This window comes from Gigantopelta aegis, chromosome 6 (assembly GCF_016097555.1).
Source record: "Gigantopelta aegis isolate Gae_Host chromosome 6, Gae_host_genome, whole genome shotgun sequence".
NCBI lineage: Eukaryota > Metazoa > Mollusca > Gastropoda > Neomphalida > Peltospiridae > Gigantopelta > Gigantopelta aegis.
This window is the reverse complement of record NC_054704.1, coordinates 57,956,837-57,979,793: the sequence shown is the minus strand read 5'-3', so window position 1 is coordinate 57,979,793 and position 22,957 is coordinate 57,956,837. Positions and strand designations below refer to the sequence as shown.

Here is a 22,957-nt window from a genome sequence, read left to right as displayed (position 1 = left end):
ATCTGTGTGTATAGTGTGCTATCGGCTAAGCTGAGTTTATTAACTAACCAATGCAATGGAAACACAAAAAGTGAGTTGCATCATTACGACAGTCTTTAAAAGAAGCAGCGACGTGCGTTAAAAAGTCCTGTCCTGGACAACAGCTTGTTCTGAATGTGCACGTAAAACCTTATCACCTGACTTGACTTGCGTTAGGTCAGGTTAGGTCATAGGGTTTTACGTGCACATTCAGAACAAACTGTTGTAGAACACGCCTGTCCTGGGCACAAGAGCCGGCCTCGGCCGGCTCCTCCGTCCAGGACAGGAAGGGGGGGGGGGGGGGGGCGAGTGAGCACCGGCAGCCCAACCTTGATCGGTAACAGGCGGAGGAGGGGGTTGGGGGGGGGGGGGTAATGGTCCTATAGAATTTTGAATGGAGCAGAAATTATGCCAGAGAAAAGGTGCGCAATTTTCATTCAGGAATTTGGGCGCAATTTTTAACGGTCGGTCAAAATGAAAGTGTCAGAGCTAATATAGGTTTTAACATTAGTGAAGCGAGAGTAGCTCGTTAATTAGACCTCTATGATGCTGTGCCAAGGCGCTGTTGTTCCGGGGGTTTGTCCAGATGTTGTTGTTGTAGCGGTCAACGACGTCCTCCTCTTCAGTATCACCAAGTACCAAGTTAAGACTACTAGCAGCAAGTATTTGGGGGTGGGATAGGGTAGGCTGGTATTCTTTTGTCCAGCTTCCCCTGGGTGCAGTGCAATTGTGGACTCGGAACCGGTATTCTTTTGCCCGGTTCCTTATTAGAGTACATGCTGGGTCATTAAATGGGGGCGGGTGCATTGTTATCATTAGTCAATGCACCCTATGTACTGATGTGGTGTACATGCTGTCTGTTTGTGAACCCTAATTTCATGTTGAGGTTGTACCTATTGTCCTAAGTCCCTACTCTAGTGAAATCAACGGCCATTCAGACCCCCCCCACCCCCCACCCCAGGTTCATATTCGACACACACACACACACACACACACCACCCAGGTCCAGATCACGCTTCGCCCTGTGTCGCATCAACGTTAAACTAGCAATCGGTCAAGTTCTGTATCTTTTTTTCAGTCATGTGATGTAATTATGTCGTACAAAATGGCTAAAAATATTAAGTTAAATTTAAAAAACAGAGTGAAGGTGGATTGAAAACTTGAAATCAAAAAGATGGTGCCACATATTGTCATTGACTTTATGTACACCGAAGGACCAGCCTTTTATAATTTTTCTGCAATCGCTCCTTTAAATTATTTTTGTACTTATATCCAATTAAGGTTCAAGCAAGTTATCCTGGGCACACACTTCATCTATCTGGGCTGTCTGTCCTGGACAGTGGGTTAACTGTTAGTTGTTAGTGAGAGAAAGGAGGGTGTAGTGGTCACCCATTGAGTCGTTAAAGCTCGCTTTGGGTGTGAGCTGGTGCCAGGCTGCAAACCCTGTACCTACCAGTCCGATGGCTTAACCACGACACCACCGAGGCCAGTGCAATTTCTCCAAGTGCTGCCGCCTTCAAAATCCTGTCACTGTGTATTGACTTGGTACAGACAGGGGCGGGATTCAGCTCAGTCGGTTCAGTGGTCGCCTGAGGTGCTTGTTTCGCAGGATCAAACCAATGGATATGTTCAACTGATTGGGGGTTTTTCTTGTTCCAACCAGTGCACCACAACTGGTCAAAGGCCGTGGTATGTGCTTTCCTGTCTGTGAGAAAGTGCATATAAAAGATCCCTTGTTGCATTAGGAATATGTCTTGGGTTTCCTCTGTTGACTATAGATAAGAAAAGGAATGAAATGTTTTATTTAACATTTTATTTACGGTTATATGGCATCAGACATATGGTTAAGGACCACACATATATTGAGATAGGAAATCCGCTATCGCCACTTCATGGTCTACTCTTTTCGATTAACAGCCAGGGATCTTTTATATGCACCATCCCACAGACAGGATAGCACATACCACAGCCTTTGATATACCAGTCGTGGTGCACTGGCTGGAACGAGAAATAGCCCAATGGGCCCACCGACGGGGATCGATCCCCGCCCCGGTAACTATGAGTCAGAATGACCAAATGTTTGACATCCAATAGCCGATGATTAATTAATCAATGTGCTCTAGTGGTATCATTAAAGAAAATAAACTTTGGTACAGATAAGGTCGTTCCTGATATACAATTCAGTATCCTCGTGGTGTCTGTGGATGGTGCCGTTTTGAAAAGCCTTGACAGACGATTTGTTCATCTAAAAATCTTAACGCAACGCAGACGCAGATTGGCGCACACGGCGCATTTTCAGTCAGATCCGTTCAATATCAAACATGTTTGATTTCTGAAAATATATTGCAATGTTACAAAAACCCTGCAACAGCCGCAACGCAGAGTAGTCACACATGGTGTTCATTAGTGGTGTAAAAATACATCGCACTATCGACATGTTGCGATAGTCAGTGCCTCGATAGTTAATTCAACTATCAATAACTATTGCAATTGTTTGCTCAACTATCGATAGTTTCGATAGTATGCATAGTGAAATATGGTCTACGACTAATGCATAATTTCACTACCTAGTGACAAATTACCTATTACAAATAACTAAATACAAACACAGACACACATACAAGCACAAACATACATACAGACACACAGACAAGCGCATACCTACCTACCTACCTACATACATACATACATAATACATACTGTTTTTTCTTTTTCTTTTTTAATGACACCACTGGAACACATTGATTAATTAATCATAGACTGTACTAGATATGTCCGAACCCCCGTCCCCTTCTGGGCAAATGTACTTTATAGATGGCCCCTTGCTGCAAGACAAAATATATATATATATATATATATTTTTTTTTTTAAAGAGTTAATAACAAATAGTTTTCGACCCGACAGCCTGTCATAATACAGCAAATACTAGTATGTCATAAAAGTGCTTTCATCTCTTGTAGCCCCAGGATCGGCCTGTGTAACATACTAATTTAACATGTCTCTGCATAATTGAAAAGACTATTTCTTGCAGCAATATAAATTGAATTTTCGACATACAGTAGAATTGTCCACACTGACTTCTAGCTCTCCATAGAGCAGGATCTAATTGAGTCGGTAGAGCATTCACCTGAGATGCTTTAGTCAAAGAATTGAATCCCTTAGGTGAACCCAAGACCTGGTACATCAAATGAAAAGTATAGTAGTTTCCTCTTAGATTATATGACAAAATATTTTACATCCAATAGCTGATGGTTAATAAATCAATGTGCTTTAATGATGTTATTCAACAAAACAAACTTTAACTTTCTAGCTCTATGTTACTCCAACGCAAGGCATGTATCGATTTAGTTGGTAATGGCAATTATGGAACACTTCATTTTCTTTCATGCTGTATTAAGGTTAAAAGCACTTTCCGTGCTCTAAGGATGCTGGTCTGGTTAAAGCACAGAAATCTATATTAATTCTTGTCTCCCCAATGGTCCAGTATGTTTTCTGGCTCCTACCAATAAACAAAAATATTTTGTCACAGCAGTCAAAGGAACATGGATAATGAAAGACACCTGCCAAGTCCTAGACTTTAAGACACCACATGGGCATCCAGTTATCGAAAAAGTGTTTCCAGTGTCAAAAACAAACCATGGCTATAACAATATAACCAAGTTAACTGCCCATTGTGTGTATTTGGATCTTAGAATGTCCTTCACTGACAGCATTACCTATGTAAAGCAATGTGTCTGTACTTTGGCAAAACAAATGTAATAAAGCCTTCCTTGAAGAAAGATGCTGTTGTTCTCTGGATTTATTATAAGCTAGAGGTCATTTGGAAAATTTTTTATTCATCTTGAAACAATCTGAGAAATAAGCCATTCCTTCATAAATATACTGATCATTGCTCATCTTAACAAGTCTGTTTATCATATCATTGAAAGCTTGGACTTCAGTGCCTCATCTATTTGCTGCTGTCTCTAAATATATTTTCCATGTTCCAACCTGATATCTCTCAGAAATGTCTTCTGGGTGTATTTGGTCTGTTCATGGGGTCTGAGATTTTCCAACTTTTGAATGATCTTCATAGATAACTCCAGCTCTACTACCACCTTTCATAGAAGCATTATTCTGCTCATGTTCCTGGTAAATAGCAACAGCAGAGAATGGTTATCATGGGGTTGTTTTTTTACTGTGAAGCATATATATACATCAACATTGTATTCATTAAGTGTCGCCAAATCTTAAGAATGGACTGAAAGTCATCTAGTTTGTGTTGTTTTAAGAAACCAATAATGATAAAATATTTATATACAAAAGGAAGTTTGCTTTATAAATGTTCAGAGAAAGAGCATTACTTTTATTTCCAACTGCAGAAATGGAAAACAAAACTGGAACGGGGTTCATGATTCAGCTCTGTCATTGCATTAGTCTTTGACCGACATGAAATATAAATCATAAATGCCTTTTACTGTAGGATGGTGGGGTGTCACATTAGCGTCTTTTGGGAAGGAAGTCTGTCGTTCCTGAAGAGGCAATTTCAGCCTATATATACTAGGACATCCACTAATTCACTACCGTCAAGAATATCTGCTACCACTTTGAGTGCTGCTATCTTCATATGAAGGCATCCGAGAAGCACAGTTAAGTGATATTCACTATGTCTTAATGGACATATACATTCGATCCGTTTGTCATTGGCATACAAAGGGTTGTCCAGGATGATTATGAACATTTGGTTGGGATTCAGAAGGCCAACGTCCATCTTCACCACACACATTGAGTGATGGATAGGCAGAGCCACAAAAAAGGCATTTGAGAAACGAAGGTCACATTCCTCTCAGGGGTGGTACTTCCTAGCTGATGGTTATCATGGAGTACAGCCCACGAAATTATATTACCTTCGTCCCCACCACACCATTCAAAACTTATTCCAGGTGCATGTGATTCATATGACATACAAGGTTCATGCCTGCAATATGTGTATTGGGCATACCTACTAACCAGTAATATGAATCCTGCGAATGTTTGCAACATAATTAAATATGTAAGTAACTTTCTCCAGAGACAAGGTGGACATAACCCTTCTCCAAAGAACCATGTTTTTCATTAATTCTGATGCTGCCCTTGAAATACAAGTCTAGTATAAACTCTATAAATCTTTAATGTTAACTATTTTAAAAAAAAAGCAAAAAAAAAGAAGCATGAAATTGTCATTAAGTAGTAAACTACAAGATATGTAATGGACTTATATATGCAAATCTGTGTAATTAAGTGTATAAATAACAATAAGTATGTTCAATTCTGACACCTACAAGACAAGACAAGACAAGACAAGGTATTTATTCAGTTATCGAGGCCACATGACCAAGATAACTACTTTTAAAAACAAATTAACTGTGCGCTACGCATGTACAAATTACAATACATGTATAATCAATTTAAACTGGCAGATTTATTTTTAAAAACAAGGCTATTCCTTAAATACACTTTATATTTTGGGTAGAAATCAATATATAAAAATTTTCTGTTGAAGGATTTACTATAAAGTATTCTGATATGAAATATTTCCTGCTCAAAGCATAATATGGACATACTAAAAGAAAATGATATTCATCTTCCACTTTATTAAGATTACACTTTAAACAGATAGTTTTATTTCTTTCTATTACTGGATTATATCTGCTTTTCTGTACTTTTAATTTATGTGACACACACCTAAATTTAGAAAAAATTCTCAAGAGATCTTTGTATTGTGACAAATATAATATATACTTTTATGTTTCAAATAGAGATTTATAAGAAGAATATGCCTTTAAAAAATTAGAAGAGTTAATTTTATCATGCCAGTGTTGAAAATAAATGTCTTTACACCTCTGTACAAAGCTGGACATAAATAACTTGATACGGCCACATTCTTGAGCAATCCAAACATAACAATTTACACCAATATTTTATACAACGGCTAAAGTATTTCACACACAAATGATCTCTACCTATTTCCCCAAGTACAGCATTTGATGATACTCTCTTTGAAACTCCTAAAAACCTTTTTAAAAAATTACTTTGTACTTTTTCAATAGATTCTCGGTAAGTAAATCCCCATATTTCAGAGCCATATAATAAAATAGGAGCTATTTCAGTGTCAAATATATTCTGGACAGTACTATATGATAATGTAGGGTATTTCTTGAATAAAGTAAAAATAGGAAAACAGGTTTTTCTCGCTTGAATAGATAAAGTCTCGCAAGCCTTAGACCATTTCAAACGAGAAGAGAATGTTATACCAAGATACTGATAATATGACACAGTTGTTAACTGACTGCCCTTATAAAACCACTTCTCATTATATCTTAAGTACCCACCATTTCTAAATACAATTATATTAGATTTATCAACATTAACTTCTAATCTCCATTTTACACAAATCTTATTTAATACATCAAGCTTTTTTTTGCAAACCTATTACTGTATCATCAATAAGTACACCATCATCAGCAAAGAGAAGCATTAGTATATCAATATTTTCATTCACAAAAATTCCTCTAACATTACTATTATTCATCTCATTTATAAATTCATTTATAAAAATTATAAACAAAACTGGGCTTAACATACACCCTTTACAGACACCACTAGATGTTGTAAAGGGATATGTCCTAACATTCTTTACTCTAACACAAGCCTTTACTTTTTCATACATATCTTTTAAAATGTTAAACATTTTACCTTGAATACCCCTCATATGCAACACAGACAGTAACTTTTTCCTATCTACCAAGTCAAAAGCTTTGCAAAGATCAATAAAAGCAACATAAAATCTATGTCTAGGCTTTCTAAGATATTTTTGACACAATGCCTGAAGTGTAAATATATGATCTATTGTGGAGTAATAATTTCTGAAACCTGCCTGTGCTTCATGGATAATATTATTAAATTCAAGCCATGTCCTAATCCTAGTTTCTAAAATAGAAGTAAATAATTTTCAAATAATATATAATAACGAAATACTTCTAAAGTTATTTGGATTTGTAATATCTCCTTTCTTAAACAATGGAATAATTAAGCCCACTTTCCAAGCCACTATTTACAACAGAATTAAATAACATCGTTAGATATGGTATAATAAATAATGCATTCTTAAAAAAACCTGATGGCACACTATCCACACCTGGGCTTTTACCTAACTTAAGTGATTTTATAGCACTTCTTACTTCTTCATCATTAATAGCATCAAAGGTAGAATTATATGTAATGCAGTCAACACAATCAACAGGATCAAGATTAGTAAAATAAAATCATTTACCTCATCATCAAAAGATGAACCATGACAAACACTAGGATTAAGCAAGGTTTTAAAATATGAATGTCACTTCTCTAGAGATACATGTATGCTTGATTGGCTACTTTTGCAAAATAATAGCGACTTTACCTTTTTCCAGAATGTTTGACCATCCTTTTCTTTAACAACAGAATCATTTGTTATACAACATTTTTTATTGTTACATAATTTTCTAAAACATTTCTTAACATTATTATAAGCCGTCACATTTGATTTAACTGGGCACTTCCTGAGCATATTTAATAAGCGATATTTATTTTGTTTAGCTTCACAACAATCTCTATCAAACCAAACAGGCTGTCCTAAATTATGTTCCTTTATAATAATGGAAGATATACACTTCATATGGTCTCCAGCAAAACATAATAAATCAATTAATGAATCAGAGGTACTATTTACATCTATATGCACTAAGTGATCAAATTAATCAAAGACAACCTGTGCCCTATCCGAGTGAAGCATTTGATGAAATTTTTGAAAACTATCATCAGACCACTTATATCTAACTACTGGTTCTGTGACTACCACTTCTGGAACAATACACTTACTATGGTCAGTTTCAGTAAATGTTAAAACACAGGAAACTGGGAGATGATCCGACTCAGTTCTAGAATGTACTGTCATATCATTTAATATAGATGACGAAACAATAAAATAATCAACCATGTTTATCTCCCGGTTTCCTGCCATTTACAACATAAATCCAATACACCTTACACCTTTCTAGTAGAGTTAAACCAAACTTATTAACAGTTAAATCTTGTGAAAATCTAGGTTCACAGAATGTTTCTATTATATACATCTATCCTAGATTTAACAGGTCTATCTCATCTTCATGTTCCACAATATAATCTTCATTTAAACCAATACGAGCATTAAAGTCCCCTGTTAACATTATGTCAATGTCAAAGTAATTTTCTGTTCTAATACAAAATAATTTTGCTTCAAGTTCATCTGTCCCATTACTATCTTTACTCTCATACATAGGAGAACGTTCTGGCAAAATATATACACATCCTAGAATAAAAGATATATTGTTTACAGATGGGGGACGGACACAAAAAAAATACACAGTTATCCCATTCTTCATGTATCCTAACAAAATATTTAACCAATTCATGTTTAATAAACACTGCAACACCTCCAGAGTACCTACCATAAGAAGCTTGTCTTTTAACAGGTACATAATAACACTTGTACTCTGGAAAAATAGTTTCAAGTTTAAAACAATCATATTGCATAGTTTCTACCAAATTTATTATTTCAAATTGTTGACAGAACTGTAGAAAGTTACCCTGACTAAGTTTAGAATACATGCCCTGTACATTCCAACTGGTATTTAATTGTACTTTTTCTAATTGCCTTTGTAGTAAACCGGTGTATTCTGCTGATACATGGTCACGGCCAGCTCCCTGACACCTACATTGGCTTTCATGGCAGCCAAAGAAAAATGTTTGCTACAACAATCACCGAATAAATCTCCAATATTTTACTGATATACTACATGGCTATGTTCTAAAGAAAAAACCCCCACCTTTCACATTTATGCTATAAGTCGATTTTGGGTACTGACCGTGAACGTCAAAATTACCTTGACCTTCATTAGGAAAAATGTAACCATAATGTTTTTGTAATTTACATACTAACACTTACAATCATGGATGGTTCCAAAAATTAAATTAAAGTCCCACGGAATTAGATATGTGACTTTTGGAATCATGGATTGTTTACGTCACTGGATGCCGTAATAATGTTTGGCATACAAACAGGACTAAAATACTTAATCATTTAATTTTAATAACAAAGCAATATACATAATGTTTGTGTAGCTAACAGTTCACTATCGTTTCCTCGTCTTCCAGCCATGGTAAAGAATTATTATATGATAGAAAAAATAATATCACAACTAAATTTGCAAGGGAATGATCATATTTAAAAATGGTGCCTATTTGCCATGGTATTAGAAGCAAGTGAATACATTTTCTTTTTCTCTTTTCTTTTTAATTAAGTTTGATTTAATTAACAGGATTTTGTTTTAATGTTTCTATAAACAGTAAGTATAATATCACTTTAGCAAATATATAAATCGTGTAAATAGGAGATCTGATGTTCAATGTAGAAATAATCTATCTGTTTAAGTACACATGTTAAACTTTCCTGAAAATATTATTTGCTGTGTGTATGATGTTTTGTTTTCTTTGTGGGTTTTTTTTTATGATAAATATATGTTTGTAAACTATACGATAACCCCCTAGAGTATATATAGCCTAGCTAACTGGCGTTCCTAGAAAAGTAAAGCTTTTTCTTTTCTTTTCTTTTCTTTTCTTACTGGTAGGACTTAATATATCTCCAAGCTAAAAAAACAATTAAAATGAAAAGAAAAGAACAAAATAACAAATAAAGAACAAAATGAACAAAACAAGAACAAAAAACCAAAACATATCCTCTGTGATTCAAATTTAACTAGCACACATGGATCATAACATGGGACAATAACCCGGTATTTTATGTCATTAGCTTCATTTGATTTCTCTTTATCGTCACCATCTGTGGTGTGAACGCGACAAAACGCATAGATTCCGGTAGGCCTTATGTTGTTGCGTAGGTCTCAAAAATAGCGTTACCTTGACGACATCAATACTGGTTCATTGATCTGTCACCACAATGGAGGTTGTCGTGGTGATCAAAGTGTTTATGTTGGGACCCAATCGACCTATTGACTTACGGTGATGTGTCACAACTACAACGAACATGTTTTAAATGCCATCATTAATAATCCACTAGGCAGCTGTAGGCACCTGACGGTAACGCATTCATAATTATTATTTCACCATAACTATAATTCCTTTCATTCTTCTTCAGGGACACGCTTCCTTCCATCAATAACATTTCGTGTTTTCGGACTTGTGGAATGAGGAACCATTGGCAGGTATAGACTGAATCTGACTGAGAGAGATAAGATATGGAAGCGCTTTATTGTCATCTCAGAGATAATTAATTCGCAAAACGTCAGTCATTAACCTGAAATTGTTGGCACGTTTGGTTGGATTCTAGGACCCGGATTTTACAATCTGTTACATACCTCTTTCATTGACAACATTTACTTTGGAACTGTTTTGATTACCTCGACTGTAAAACATCATCGCTTTACCTTCACTGACTGTTAACTGATATACAAGCTGAGATGGATGAGTTATGGAAAAACGACATATTTCGTGAGAAAGTCAAGGGTTTGTCGCCACCTGTCAAGGTAAATTGCATTGAGTATTTCTGTTCACAGAACAGATTAAAGTATTTTATTTTTCACTTACAATAATAAAATGCCATATCGATTCAAAATCTGCAATTGTAAAAATATTTCTTGCTATTCGACCCTTCTAATTTCTGAAGAGAACAGCCTTTTGTTATCAATATTAGTTATATTTTGTATTAATACCGTGCAGTTAGTTTCTCTTTTCCATGTATTAATCGATCAAATAACTCTTGGGGTTATGATGTCATATAGATCTTCCAACATAATTACTTACTTGAAAACTAACTATAAAGTGTGTGATCAGAACCGTGTACTGGTGTGATATGTAGTTTCCTTTAAAGCGGCTATATCCGGAATATTTTTATTATTTAAGCATATAGAACAGAAAATCCAATTACGTTTGGTGCATATATGACGCCGCACTCCGCATTGGTTTCACTACGCTGGCTTATCCAGGTCAAAAACAAAGCCAGTATTTTGAAAGTGGGACACTTTTGACGGGCTCCTACCGATCTCGGTTTTCATTGGCTTATCACAAGTGTGGAATTCCCTAACAAGAGATCACGTGAGCTTTCGCAATTTTTGAACAAATTTAACTGTCTTGATTGAGGGGTCGTCTCATATCTCCAAAACATATTTATATCCATAGAGGTATGGTATAACGCCTTTCCAGGGGTCGGTGGGTGGGGGATTTGCCTTGAAATTTTCACAGTGGCCAGTTGTTGGCATACGCGTTACATGTAAGGGGGTGTTACTAATTACGTAACGCTCTAGGGGTAGAGGAAGAGGGTACTGTGTTCGATTTACGTAACATTTTTCAAGACTATATGTTATTTTTATTAATTACTTAGACCTAAAAAGGTGTTTTTTTGGAAATGCGCGGTCAGTCTATGATCGATCCCCATCGGCGGGTATATAAAAGACCATGGTAGGCCTATGTGATATCCTGTCTGTGAGATGGTACATATAAACGATCCCTTGCTAAAAACAAAATGTTGCGGGTTTCCAAGGCGCGTGTGCAGGGATTTCAGCGGAGTTGGGGTTATAGACTGTGTTTAGCGAAGTTTATATGGGGCCATGGTCCCCCAGAAAATACATTTCAATTTTTTTTTAAGTTTGGGCAAGTAAGGGTTTCCCCTTGCATAAGATTATATGTCAAAATTACCAAATGTTAGACATCCAACAGCAGATGGAAGGAAGGATAGGATATGTTTTATTTAATGACGCACTCAACACATTTTATTTACGGTTGTATGGCGTCGGATGATTATTAAATCAATATGCTCTAACTTTGATGTCGTTAAACAACCCCCCACTAACTTTACCCTTTCCAAACGAAAGAATATTTATTTGAATTTGTCGATTTTAACACGTAAAATTAAGTATACGTCTACTTTAGTATATTTTATTTTAAAAATATATACATGATCAATGTGTTATACAAACTAAACTTTGAAAGTTCTACTAACACTTTATAAAATATTAATTCTGAAATAGGAAGGTACGATTGTCGATAATACGTTGTCAAGATCAAACCGGTTTTAACGAAAGACTCTAGTACCGTATCCTCAACCGAAAGTTCTTCGTACAGCGCAAGATTTCTCTTTTAATTTTTTGAGACGAACCCTACAATTTGAAATTGGCAAATGCACGTGTTAACTGAAACTGACAACAGGCCGTCGTTTGTGCTTTGCCGAGCTATGGCGGCACAGGCGACGAATCGAGTGTATACTTTTGACGATCTCCGTTTATAGCGAACACACACGCGTTTTTAAAAGTGCATTTGAGCTTGTATTTCATATTTGTACATGATGTTATAATATGGTAACCAGAGAATGTAACTTTAATGCAAGTGCACCAAATGACGTTTTTCTTATGTTCGGCCGTCCGGATACTCTGAGACAAAAATAGTCCGACCAACTGAAAGCGTCAACAAGTTAAATTCATATTAACATACACTATCTCTTGTTTCTGGACACCTATGTTTAAAATAATCATTCTATCCATAAAGGTAAATTGGAAATTTGTTAAAGCTCTGTCAACTTTTTAAAGATTGCTATCACCGTAGCCATTGGGGTTCATCTGATTTAGAGCAAGGTCAAGGTAACTTGAAAAGTTATTAAAGTTACATTTTTGATAATTGCTTATATTATATGCCAACTCTTTATCCTTTAAGGTATTATACGACCATTTGTCGTGTCATTACTTAATATAGTCCGGTTTAGGAAATAGTTCTGATATGCCTTTCTTTGATGATAACAACTAGGTTGGCCTCTGTAGTATAATATTTAAATAGCCCATTTGTTTGAATTTACTTGTTATATTTAGTACTAACGGATAACAACTGTGCAAGTAGTATACTACCACTTGTATAACGGCAACACGAGACAGTGAGTGCCCTGGCATAAAAGTGGCTAAATAAAAATATTCTTCGTCGACCTGTTGATGTTTTTTGCAAGATACTTGTCAAGGGAGAGTGCTTCCTAAAACAGTAGTGTCACGAACCCCTTGATATTGTATTTTTCACAGAATATATTCTGACATAGAAAATATATTTTAACTGTTTAGAGTAATTAATAGTGGTTGACTTTTCTGCTAGTTATTGGTCAAGTTCTAGACATGCAACAGTACACTCTGAAGTCCAGGAATGCGACCATCGAGGATCGTCTGTCTAATCAAAACTACCCGAAAAGGTAACTATTTGGGGCAATCTTGAACAAACTAATCACTTACAGTGACGGGACAACACAATTAATTTTCTATGTACTTTATAGTTTTGCCAAGGATTCTCGAACAAACCACTGTTTATTTCAGATGATAATCCATAATAGTTGCCAAAATGCACAATATATTTAATTTTTATACAACTAATCTGAAAAAAAGTTGCCTATACAGTTGCTGTGTTATTCGTATTTGCATTTTTCCTGTTTTGGATATATGAAAAATGTAATGAAACTTATCCAATAAATGTTTAACACATCAATAGTGGAATAAATGAAGATGACACTATCCTACTCGAGCTCTAAATGAGTTGGTGAATTGGATTAGCTTTCTTATTCTGCATTCTGTACTTCTTAACATATATAGCGACTATTAATCTTCCATTAGATTATTCAGTACACTATCTCTGCACAAAACTGATTCCAAAAGAACTTATGATAGTCACAAAGGTATGCAGCCATGACTCGCTGTCAGGTGATTTGTCTACAGAGAACTGATCAAGACGTATGCTTCCAACTTTATCTATGGGACTGTCACTGTACATGTACTAAAACCTATTACAGCTTCCGTAAACAGACACGTCTGGATGAACATACAGATGTGCATTGAATAATAGTTGAACTGCATTTTGGCAACTATTATGGATTATCATCTGAAATAATTTTGTGTACTATTCAGTACTGTTCTACTGTGTAAAATGGAAATGCTTAACCCCCAAATCATCTGTCTAACTTTTGGACATCAAAAGTGTCTTCATACGACAAGCAGAAGATGAAAAACATGTGTTGGTAATTTTTGCGGCCATCTTGGATTTCACCACCCGCCGGAGTTAGCCCACACTTTTGAGAGGGTCACCCACGCTACTTTTATTCAAAAGGCTGTATAGATATGAAAAACACCTTCAAACCCTTGACCCCGTAATTTGCCTCTACTAACCTAAACTTATCGTATTACAACTGTTTAAGAAAAATCGATGGTGACAATCCGCATGGGTTTTTGTTAATTAATATCATTCGTGTGTATATCTATATTATGATCACAAGTATCCCCACTGGAAAATCGTTAACGACGCTCTGTTTTCTTGTCTCTATGCATAAAACTGGGTCATGAAGTGATTAATATTAATTAATATGAACGTGTAGTAGTAACAATTTTGTCACACACTGTTTCAAACTGTTTAATTCAAAACGCTGGCTAGTTCCGAATGGGAGCGAATAATGGAGAGTTAAAAATAAGAGATAAATTGATGTTGTGGAAAGTGTAAATGCTATATTTGTTTGTGCAGTTCAACAATTATTGCTGAAAATGGATGTTTGATAAATTAGGAAACGACCTAGGCGTACCTGAAAAATGAGCAACTATCCATGATGCGCACAGTTCATACCCTAGTGACATGATAATACATATCAACGCCAAGGGTATCATGCTAGCAACGAAGATGTTATTAGGCAGTGCTGTAATAACACTAAATTATAGGTGTTATCAGGTCACAGGAAGCATGGTTGCATGATAAATCAAAGTGCGTGGTATATTTGCTATCCTGTGCTGTGGGAAAGGACTATTAAAATACCCTTTTCTATTATTCAGTGGCAGTAGGCTAATTGATGGCAGCCGGTTTTCTTTCTTATTATCTATATTCACAATATACCATATATTAGACACCAAGTGGCCGTGTGGTTGAACCTTAATTGGATATAAGTACGAAAATAAGTTTAAGTGAATTGACACCAAATGGCCGTAGTTAAAAATTATTGTGCTGAGGTATTGTTCAAATAACATTCCTTTGTTTTCCGTCTTCGTCACGTCATTCTGCAGTTCTATTTGTCTAGGACTGAACGTCTTGTTTCCATGTTGGACATCGATCAACTTTAGACACTAATTGATCAAAACATTAATGCTAGACCAAAATCAGTTAAAGTATTATTGAAAATACATAATTTGTATTAATATTAATGTGGATATAGGATAATACAATTTTTCTTAAACACCTGTTGGCGAAAACATCATTCGTTATTAATCAGGGCCGTAGCTAGGATTTTTTGTTTGGGGGAGGGGGGGGGCAACTGAGTAGTTAATAGTCTACAACTCCTTAAACAGTTAAGAAGAGAATTTTCTTTAAGTTTCTTTAATGCTTTCTGGATTTTTTTTCGGGGGATGAACAATCTAAGTATGTCGTCACCATATATTAACCATATATAACAGTTCAAACCAATCTAATTAAAATCAGCTCCACTATTACATGTGGATCTAAAAGCAGCTCGTTGGAGCTCATGTCCAGTTGACTTTTCATTCGACCAATCAAACCCCTACTTGCAAAATCATGCCAGTGATTTGAAAAGAATTTGAAAACATTCGGGATTATGCCGCGGGTATACGAAATGATTCGGGTGAATTACGAAGTATGCCGGAAACTAATTTCAATATAAAATTTTATATAAAATTCGTTTCAAGACGAAAGAAAAACCCTGTGATGTTATAGCCATAAAATCTGTTTATACTAGTATACAATCCAGAGTATATTACTACACTGTTCTCCCTGTTTTTTCAATGTTGGAATAGACCAACAATTTCGCCTATTGCATAAATAGTCTCGCCCGATATTTTTAGAATTTGTATGCTCCCGAATAACGCTATAAAAGGCGAAGTGTAATTGGTCGATATTTAAATTGTTATTTATAGATGAAATGTCACCTGGACATGGGAGTCCATGCAATGCTGTTAGATCTACTGGTTAAGACCAGTAGAGCTAATTTTAATCAGATTGAGTTCAAACTAGACCATAACATCAGATATCATTACAATCCGTAATGTATTATATCGAGCAATAACATTTAAATATATATACATGTATCACAATACTTTAAGACCGACTCAGGAGTCCTTGAAAGTTTTATTTCCGAATAAAAGCCGAAGCTAAAATATGCTGCTCGACATAATGGAACATGGACTAATGAAAAGGTGAAATCATCTGTTTTGACATATAGCTTAGTTTGTATATATAATCGACATCATAGCGGGTAGTGAAATTAAACCTTTTAGTCAGATTATTTTGTTTTGATTTATCTGACTAGTAAAAACCTAATTAAGACATATATTTAGACATCGAAATCATCTTCATACGACAATCACAAGCTGAAAAACACGTGTTTTTATAATTTTGGTGGCCAGTTAATTATAAATGTTTTGCCTCCTTAACGCCCGTTTGTTTCCTAATAACATTTCTCTGACAAAAAAAAAGTGTGTAACCAACCAAACGCCCGACTTTTAGAAAATACTCAGTCAACCGTGTATGTAGTTTGGCTAAATTCTCATATATGATTTCAAGGTCTTTTTTAGTTTATTTACTACGCAATACAATAATAAAAAAATAATTTACTACTATTCCACGGGAATACAAAATTGTGACATTTTCATCAATAACACATCATCATTACAAACGGCACTTTAAAAAACATTAAATGGTAATTGTACGTTGTATTGATTACTATGGTATTAAAGCACCTTTAGTCGGGTTTTACTCATGTGTGCCTTCGTGTGCATTACAGTGATCGAGTTTAGTCTCAGACCACATATCTGGTCATATGAGAGTTGATTAATGTCTAGTTGTAATGTTCCTTGTTCGACAGCCCATACCTTCATAAATTATTTAACCTCCGAGTTAATGTTTTGATCATCTAGGTGTCATATTTTTATGTTGTACAACTGCGTTCATAAATATACTTGTTTTGTTTGTTAGCTTACACTGACTGACCACCTCCCCTACCCACCAACCTCACCCCCCTCAAATCGAATTCATATTATGATAAGGGTTCCTATGTGGAGTTTTAATTTCTAATTCCCCTCGTATAACATAATATTATTTGGAATACTTTGCATTTCTGATACTCAAATAACAAAAAATAATTTTGGAATAATTTGCCGTAAAACAAATTCTTGCACGGTCACCGCAAAAATATTATCTATTCTGTCCTCCATTCACTCTTCACCCCTCCGAATCATACTATCAAAATACTACCAAAATATTTCAATTCGTAGGCTAGTTTACTTGCAATAATTGAATTTCACATGGTATATAAATGTTTGTTGATCATTCTGTAATAAGCATACAATTCACAGGGCCGTAACTAGGATGCTAGGTTCTGAAATACCATTTTGCAGCCATTTCAAGGAGGTTACATACTTAAAACGTCAATATCAGTAACCAGTAAATTTTGTCCCCCCCCCCCCCTCCGCTAGCTACGGCCTTGTTTCAACTTGACAAATAACAAAGACAATCAATTCCTTATTGTATGACAATAATTATGTAGAATCTGTAAGAGAGTTGATTTCTAAGGTTATAAACCAATATTCAGTGAAAGGATATGATCTATCCCCATGTCATTTACAATTTAAAATTAATTATAAATTATTTTTAGAAACTCTTCTCATGGAGATCAGAGAAAATCATCTCTTTTGCATTTTTAAAAATAAGGAAAGGAACAAATTATAACAATCCCTAATAACTAAAATAAATAACTTGCAGAATAATTATAGTGATGATATAGATTTCCTCGTACAAGAAACCAAAACAGATGAGTTCTAGAGCCAAATGGATTGATGAGTGAGAAAAAGAAATCGGTAAATACTTTTGCAATTTGGAAAGCAAACATTTTATCAGCAAAGCCACGACCCAAATTGAAACTAATAATGGCACTCTTTTGACTTCCACCAAGGATATCAGTCTTTAAACTATGAACATCGTTTTTGCCTGAAAAGAACATTTGATTCACAACTATAATCTTGACGCCCTTTTTAACAGAACTCGATTAACAAATTAAACCATGATGAGGCTGGTGGTCTTGAGGGTAAAATCACATGAGGAATTATTTAAAGCTTAAAAAACAAAACAAACAAAACAAACAAAAAAACAAACACCCACAAAATAATAAAAGTCTTGAATTAGATAGTTTTACCTACGAATTTTATTTAATTGTTTAATTTGGAAGGACATAGGCTTTTATTTATTTAGGTCCTTAAATGAGGAATTCAAAAAGAGCGAACCTTTCATTACTAAAAAACCCAAGGTCTTTTTACGTGGATTCCTAAAGGGGATAAACTAAAAGGATTCCTACAAAACTGGCGTCCCATTTCGTTAAGCCTCGGTCACACTGGATCGTACGTTTTCTGGATCGTGCGATTGGTGGTAATTTGGCCGAGGTATGATCAATCGGGAATGTTTGCTACGATCTCCATTTGCGATCGCATACTGCGATTGCTCTTAAGACTGGTGGTAGGTCATCGTACGATTGGTGGTACGCGTGGTCGTGCGATCACCAACGATTGAAGAAGATCGATCGCAAGATCAATCGTAGGTAATCGTGCGACTAGTGGTGGCGATCAACGACCAATCGTACGATAAATCGTGGCGACCTGCGACCGCTCGCACGATCGATCGCAGCCAGTCGTGAGAAGTACGGTTGCGGCCACAGAACGCAGCCGTTGTTGTTGCTCCATCTCCAACATAAGTTCGAGTCTTCTCTGCGGCACTGGTACACCCGCCACAGCGATATGCTCTCTGTTGGTCATTTGCAAAATAATGCTTATATAGTGAAAATAACGAAAACAAAAGCACGTTTTTATACTGGGATACAACGTATTTTCGACACAATAATAATGTTGTAGTTGGCCATATTATAACCCCCCCATAAATGTAATCTTTCAGATGGGCAACATATTTATTTGTATTTAGCAAATCTATATTAGAATAGAGAAAGAAAACATCTATGTTTTTAAACAATGTAAATACAAATGTGTTTACAGGCATCGAAGTAAAAGGCTACCGTCTTAAACGAAAGTTTGGGAAAATGATTTTACTATCTCGCAGATGTATTTTAAATAGTTAAAAATAAATAAATAAATAATGTATGCCTAAATTTACATGTTAACATTTGTTTTTGGAAGAATTTATGTATGTACCTACTATGTATAGGTGCACATCTTAATTTTAGCTGGGGTAGGGGAGGTGGTAATGTGCCAGGTAATGGGGATCGATTGGCTAATATAAGTTTGGATTTATGTGATAAAAAATTGAAGCCCTGAAGCTAATATCAGAGGATTGGTATTTTAAATATTTATTTTGCATAGGCGTGGATGGATCAGAGCATGCGTCAACTCCACACCATCCCCGGTTGAAATGCAATCTAAATACGGCCATCTAAATACAAGAATGTAGACCTATAGTCCGTTTTATCATCCTACAATTGTTTTTAAATATATATTTTTTTTGTAAATAATTTCACTTTAGTTTGACGTAAAAAGAAAAGTTAAGTGTTTTGGAAAGTATACTATTTTTGTGTGCAATTTAAAAAACAATAGGCTCAGAAATATATAACGTGTAGTAAATTCCATAGTAAGAAAAAATGCGTTCCCCGTGGGACGGACTATAGCTCATACTTCTCTATGTTATTTAATTCCCGCCCGGGCAAACCGGAGGGGACTATAGGTTTCATCTCTGTTCTTCTGTCCGTCTGTCTGTCTGTCTGTTCGTCCGTCTGTCCCACATATATTATAGTTTTCCGGATGTTTTTTTTTTTTTTGTTATTTTTGTTATTTTTTATTATTATTTTTTTTTTTTTTTTTTTTTTTTTTGGGGGGGGGTGTTAATTTTTAGAATGCATTAAGATATTGAGCTGACATTTTTTTGTATAGCTTTATAATGTACTGTTACAGATCAAGTTTGACTTTCATGGCGATTTACTCATATATGACGTGTTATAGCCCTTGAACTTAGGAGATGTGAAAATTAGTTTTCCGGACTTTTTTCAGAAGGCTTTGAGATATTTTGCTGAAATTTTGTGAATAGCTTTATAATGTACTGCTACAGATCAAGTTTGACTTTCGTTGCAAATTATCCATTTTTGACGTAGTTATGGCCCTTGAACGTAGGAGATGTAAAAACTTAGTTTTCCTGACTTTTTTCCCGAAGATTTTAAGATATTGAGCTGAAATTGTGTGTATAGCTTTATAATGTACTGTTACAGATCAAGTTTGACTTTCATTCCAAATTGCCCATTTTGACGGACTTATGGCCCTATGAACATAACAGATTTAAAACTTTGTTTTCCGGACGTTTGTTTTACAATGTCTGAAGATATTAAAATAAAACTTTTGTATATTTCTTTATCATGTACTGTAACAGATCAAGTTTATCTTGCATGGTGATTTACCCACTTTTTACAAAGATAAAAAGATTGTTGTGTTCAGTAGGGGACATGTATTGCTTTAGCAGTACTCATGGGCGTCATTTGGTGGGGGACAGGGGGGACATCCCCCACCCCACACTTTTAGCAGTGGGGGGAGGGACAGAATATCTGATGTCCCTCCCCCCACTTTACTCAATAATGTTCTCAGACAGCCACAATGACCTTCATTTTTCCTAGGGCGCTCGCGATTAGTCGCACGAAATATTGTTAGAACCCAATTGTACACCCCCCCCCCCCCCCCACCCACACTTTTCCCTTGCAAATGACGCCCATGGCAGTACTCTCTTAATGCTTGTTAAAAACTGTATACATTAGTACGACCAAAGTTGATTACAGACAATCTATATTGTTTTATAACAAGTATATGTGTACATATTATGTGTATAATTAGCAGTACTCTCTTAATGCTTGTTAGAAACTGTATACATTAGTACGACCAAAGTTGATTACAAACAATCTATATTGTTTTATAACAAGTATATGTGTACATATTATGTGTATAATTAGCAGTACTCTCTTAATGATTGTTAGAAACTGTATACATTAGTACGACCAAAGTTGATTACAGACAATCTATATTGTTTTATAACAAGTATATGTGTACATATTATGTGTATAATTATGCAATAATTACATACACTCGCACGCACGCACAACCTTACATTTAATAACTGATCCGTCCAGTTTGCTACCCTCCCCAGTTACCGGTCTCTCCCAACGCTTATGTTTCGAGGCCTGATTTATATCCAACGTCCTAAACTGGATCAGCAAATTTATAAAATCATGCCAGACCTGGCAATGAAATGACAAAGATTTGCCTTCAGTTTGTCTATTAAAATAATTCCAAGTTTACCAATGTCAGATATCTACTCATTTTGCAACCTCCAACCCCTAAAATCAATATCTTAAATTATAAATCTAATTAAAATTAGCTCCACTATTACATGTGGATCTAACAGCAGCCAGTTGGAGCTCATATCCACCAATCAAAACCTTACTTGCAGAATCATGCCAGTGATTTGAAAATAATTTGAAAACATTCCGAATTATCCTGAGGGTATACGACATGTTTCATGTGAATTACGAATGCCTTATTTAGACCAGTAGAACTAATTTTAATCAGATTGCTAACAACACTGCGTAGTCTCCAATGTCCAAGTAACATTTCGTCTGTAAATAATAATTTAAATATTGACCAATCACACTTCGCCTTTTATAACGTTATTTGGGAGCCTACAAATTCTAAAAATATCGGGCGAGTCTATTTTAGTGGCCGCAGTACAGCCAACCATACCAATACGTACGGGATGGGTTATCAGTCTTCAATTTTACATTACAAATTATTTATTTATTAAAAAAACTAAATCAGTCTTCAGTTTTACATTACAAATTATTTATTTTATAAAATAAAACATGTTTTAAGGCATTCGTAATTCACACGAAACATGTCGTATACCCTCAGAATAATTCGGAATGTTTTCAAATTATTTTTAAATCACTGGCCTGATTCTGCAAGTAAGGTTTTGATTGGTGGACGTGAGCTCCAACTGGCTGCTGTTAGATCCACATGTAATAGAGGAGCTAATTTTAATTAGATTGTTAAATTATCGTTCAGAGATTTAAGATTTGATATGAGCATTATGAAAATATTATATATGAAACTTATACCTATGATAGGAGGTTCACAAAACGCTTTAAACTAAAGTTATCCGACATCACAGGAAAGGCTCAAGCATAGATAAAATATAAAATATGGATAGAGACTGATATATTTGGCCCTGTAGCTGCTGATCAGGTATTGGCAGAGAAACAATACACGAGAGAAATGAGAGCCCATAAGCTAGCAACTCGAGCACTCCAACGTTTAATCGTTTTTGCTATTAATATTTCTGAGAATAAACAGGAATGGTTTAGACAATTAATTTGTAAAGTGTGTGACCTGACAGCAGACAGCGTTGATAAAGTACGAAATGTTCCACCTTGGAAATTCAACGGTTGAAAACGTGGTGTTTGCAGATGAGCCTCTTGTTTCGTCTCATTACAATACAAAGCAAGCTTACATGTATCACACTAGACCTTACATCACCTTCAGCAGTGAATGGACTCTACAGATGAATAACCTAAGAATGCTATCTGATTTTGCTTCCAGTTTGTGTTAAAGTAGTAGGAAGGTTGCTGCTGTTGTAAAATAACCCTTTCAGTAAATATTCATACATGTTTAAAAAAAACCCCAAAAAACCCAGCATCATATTGGATGTAATAAATCAAATATACAGTAATGTATTATTAAACAAACTACGTTTTGGACGATATCTTTCCCCCATTGCAAATATTTATGATATGGTGGCCATCTTGAATCATACCACACATATATGTTGAACTCATTTGTGTGGTATT

The 22,957-nt window shown here is 35.3% G+C and overlaps 1 protein-coding gene across 1 annotated transcript in view; it reads left to right on the top strand.

The window, feature by feature from the left end:
* LOC121376091 overlaps positions 1–22,957 on the top strand; it is a 42,075-nt gene continuing 19,118 nt past the window's right edge. The window contains exons 1-2 of the mRNA XM_041503869.1: positions 1–70; positions 10,208–10,595. Coding sequence (XP_041359803.1) covers positions 10,530–10,595 — 66 coding nt within the window. The 5' untranslated portion in view covers positions 1–70; positions 10,208–10,529. The remainder of the gene's footprint in view (positions 71–10,207; positions 10,596–22,957) is intronic.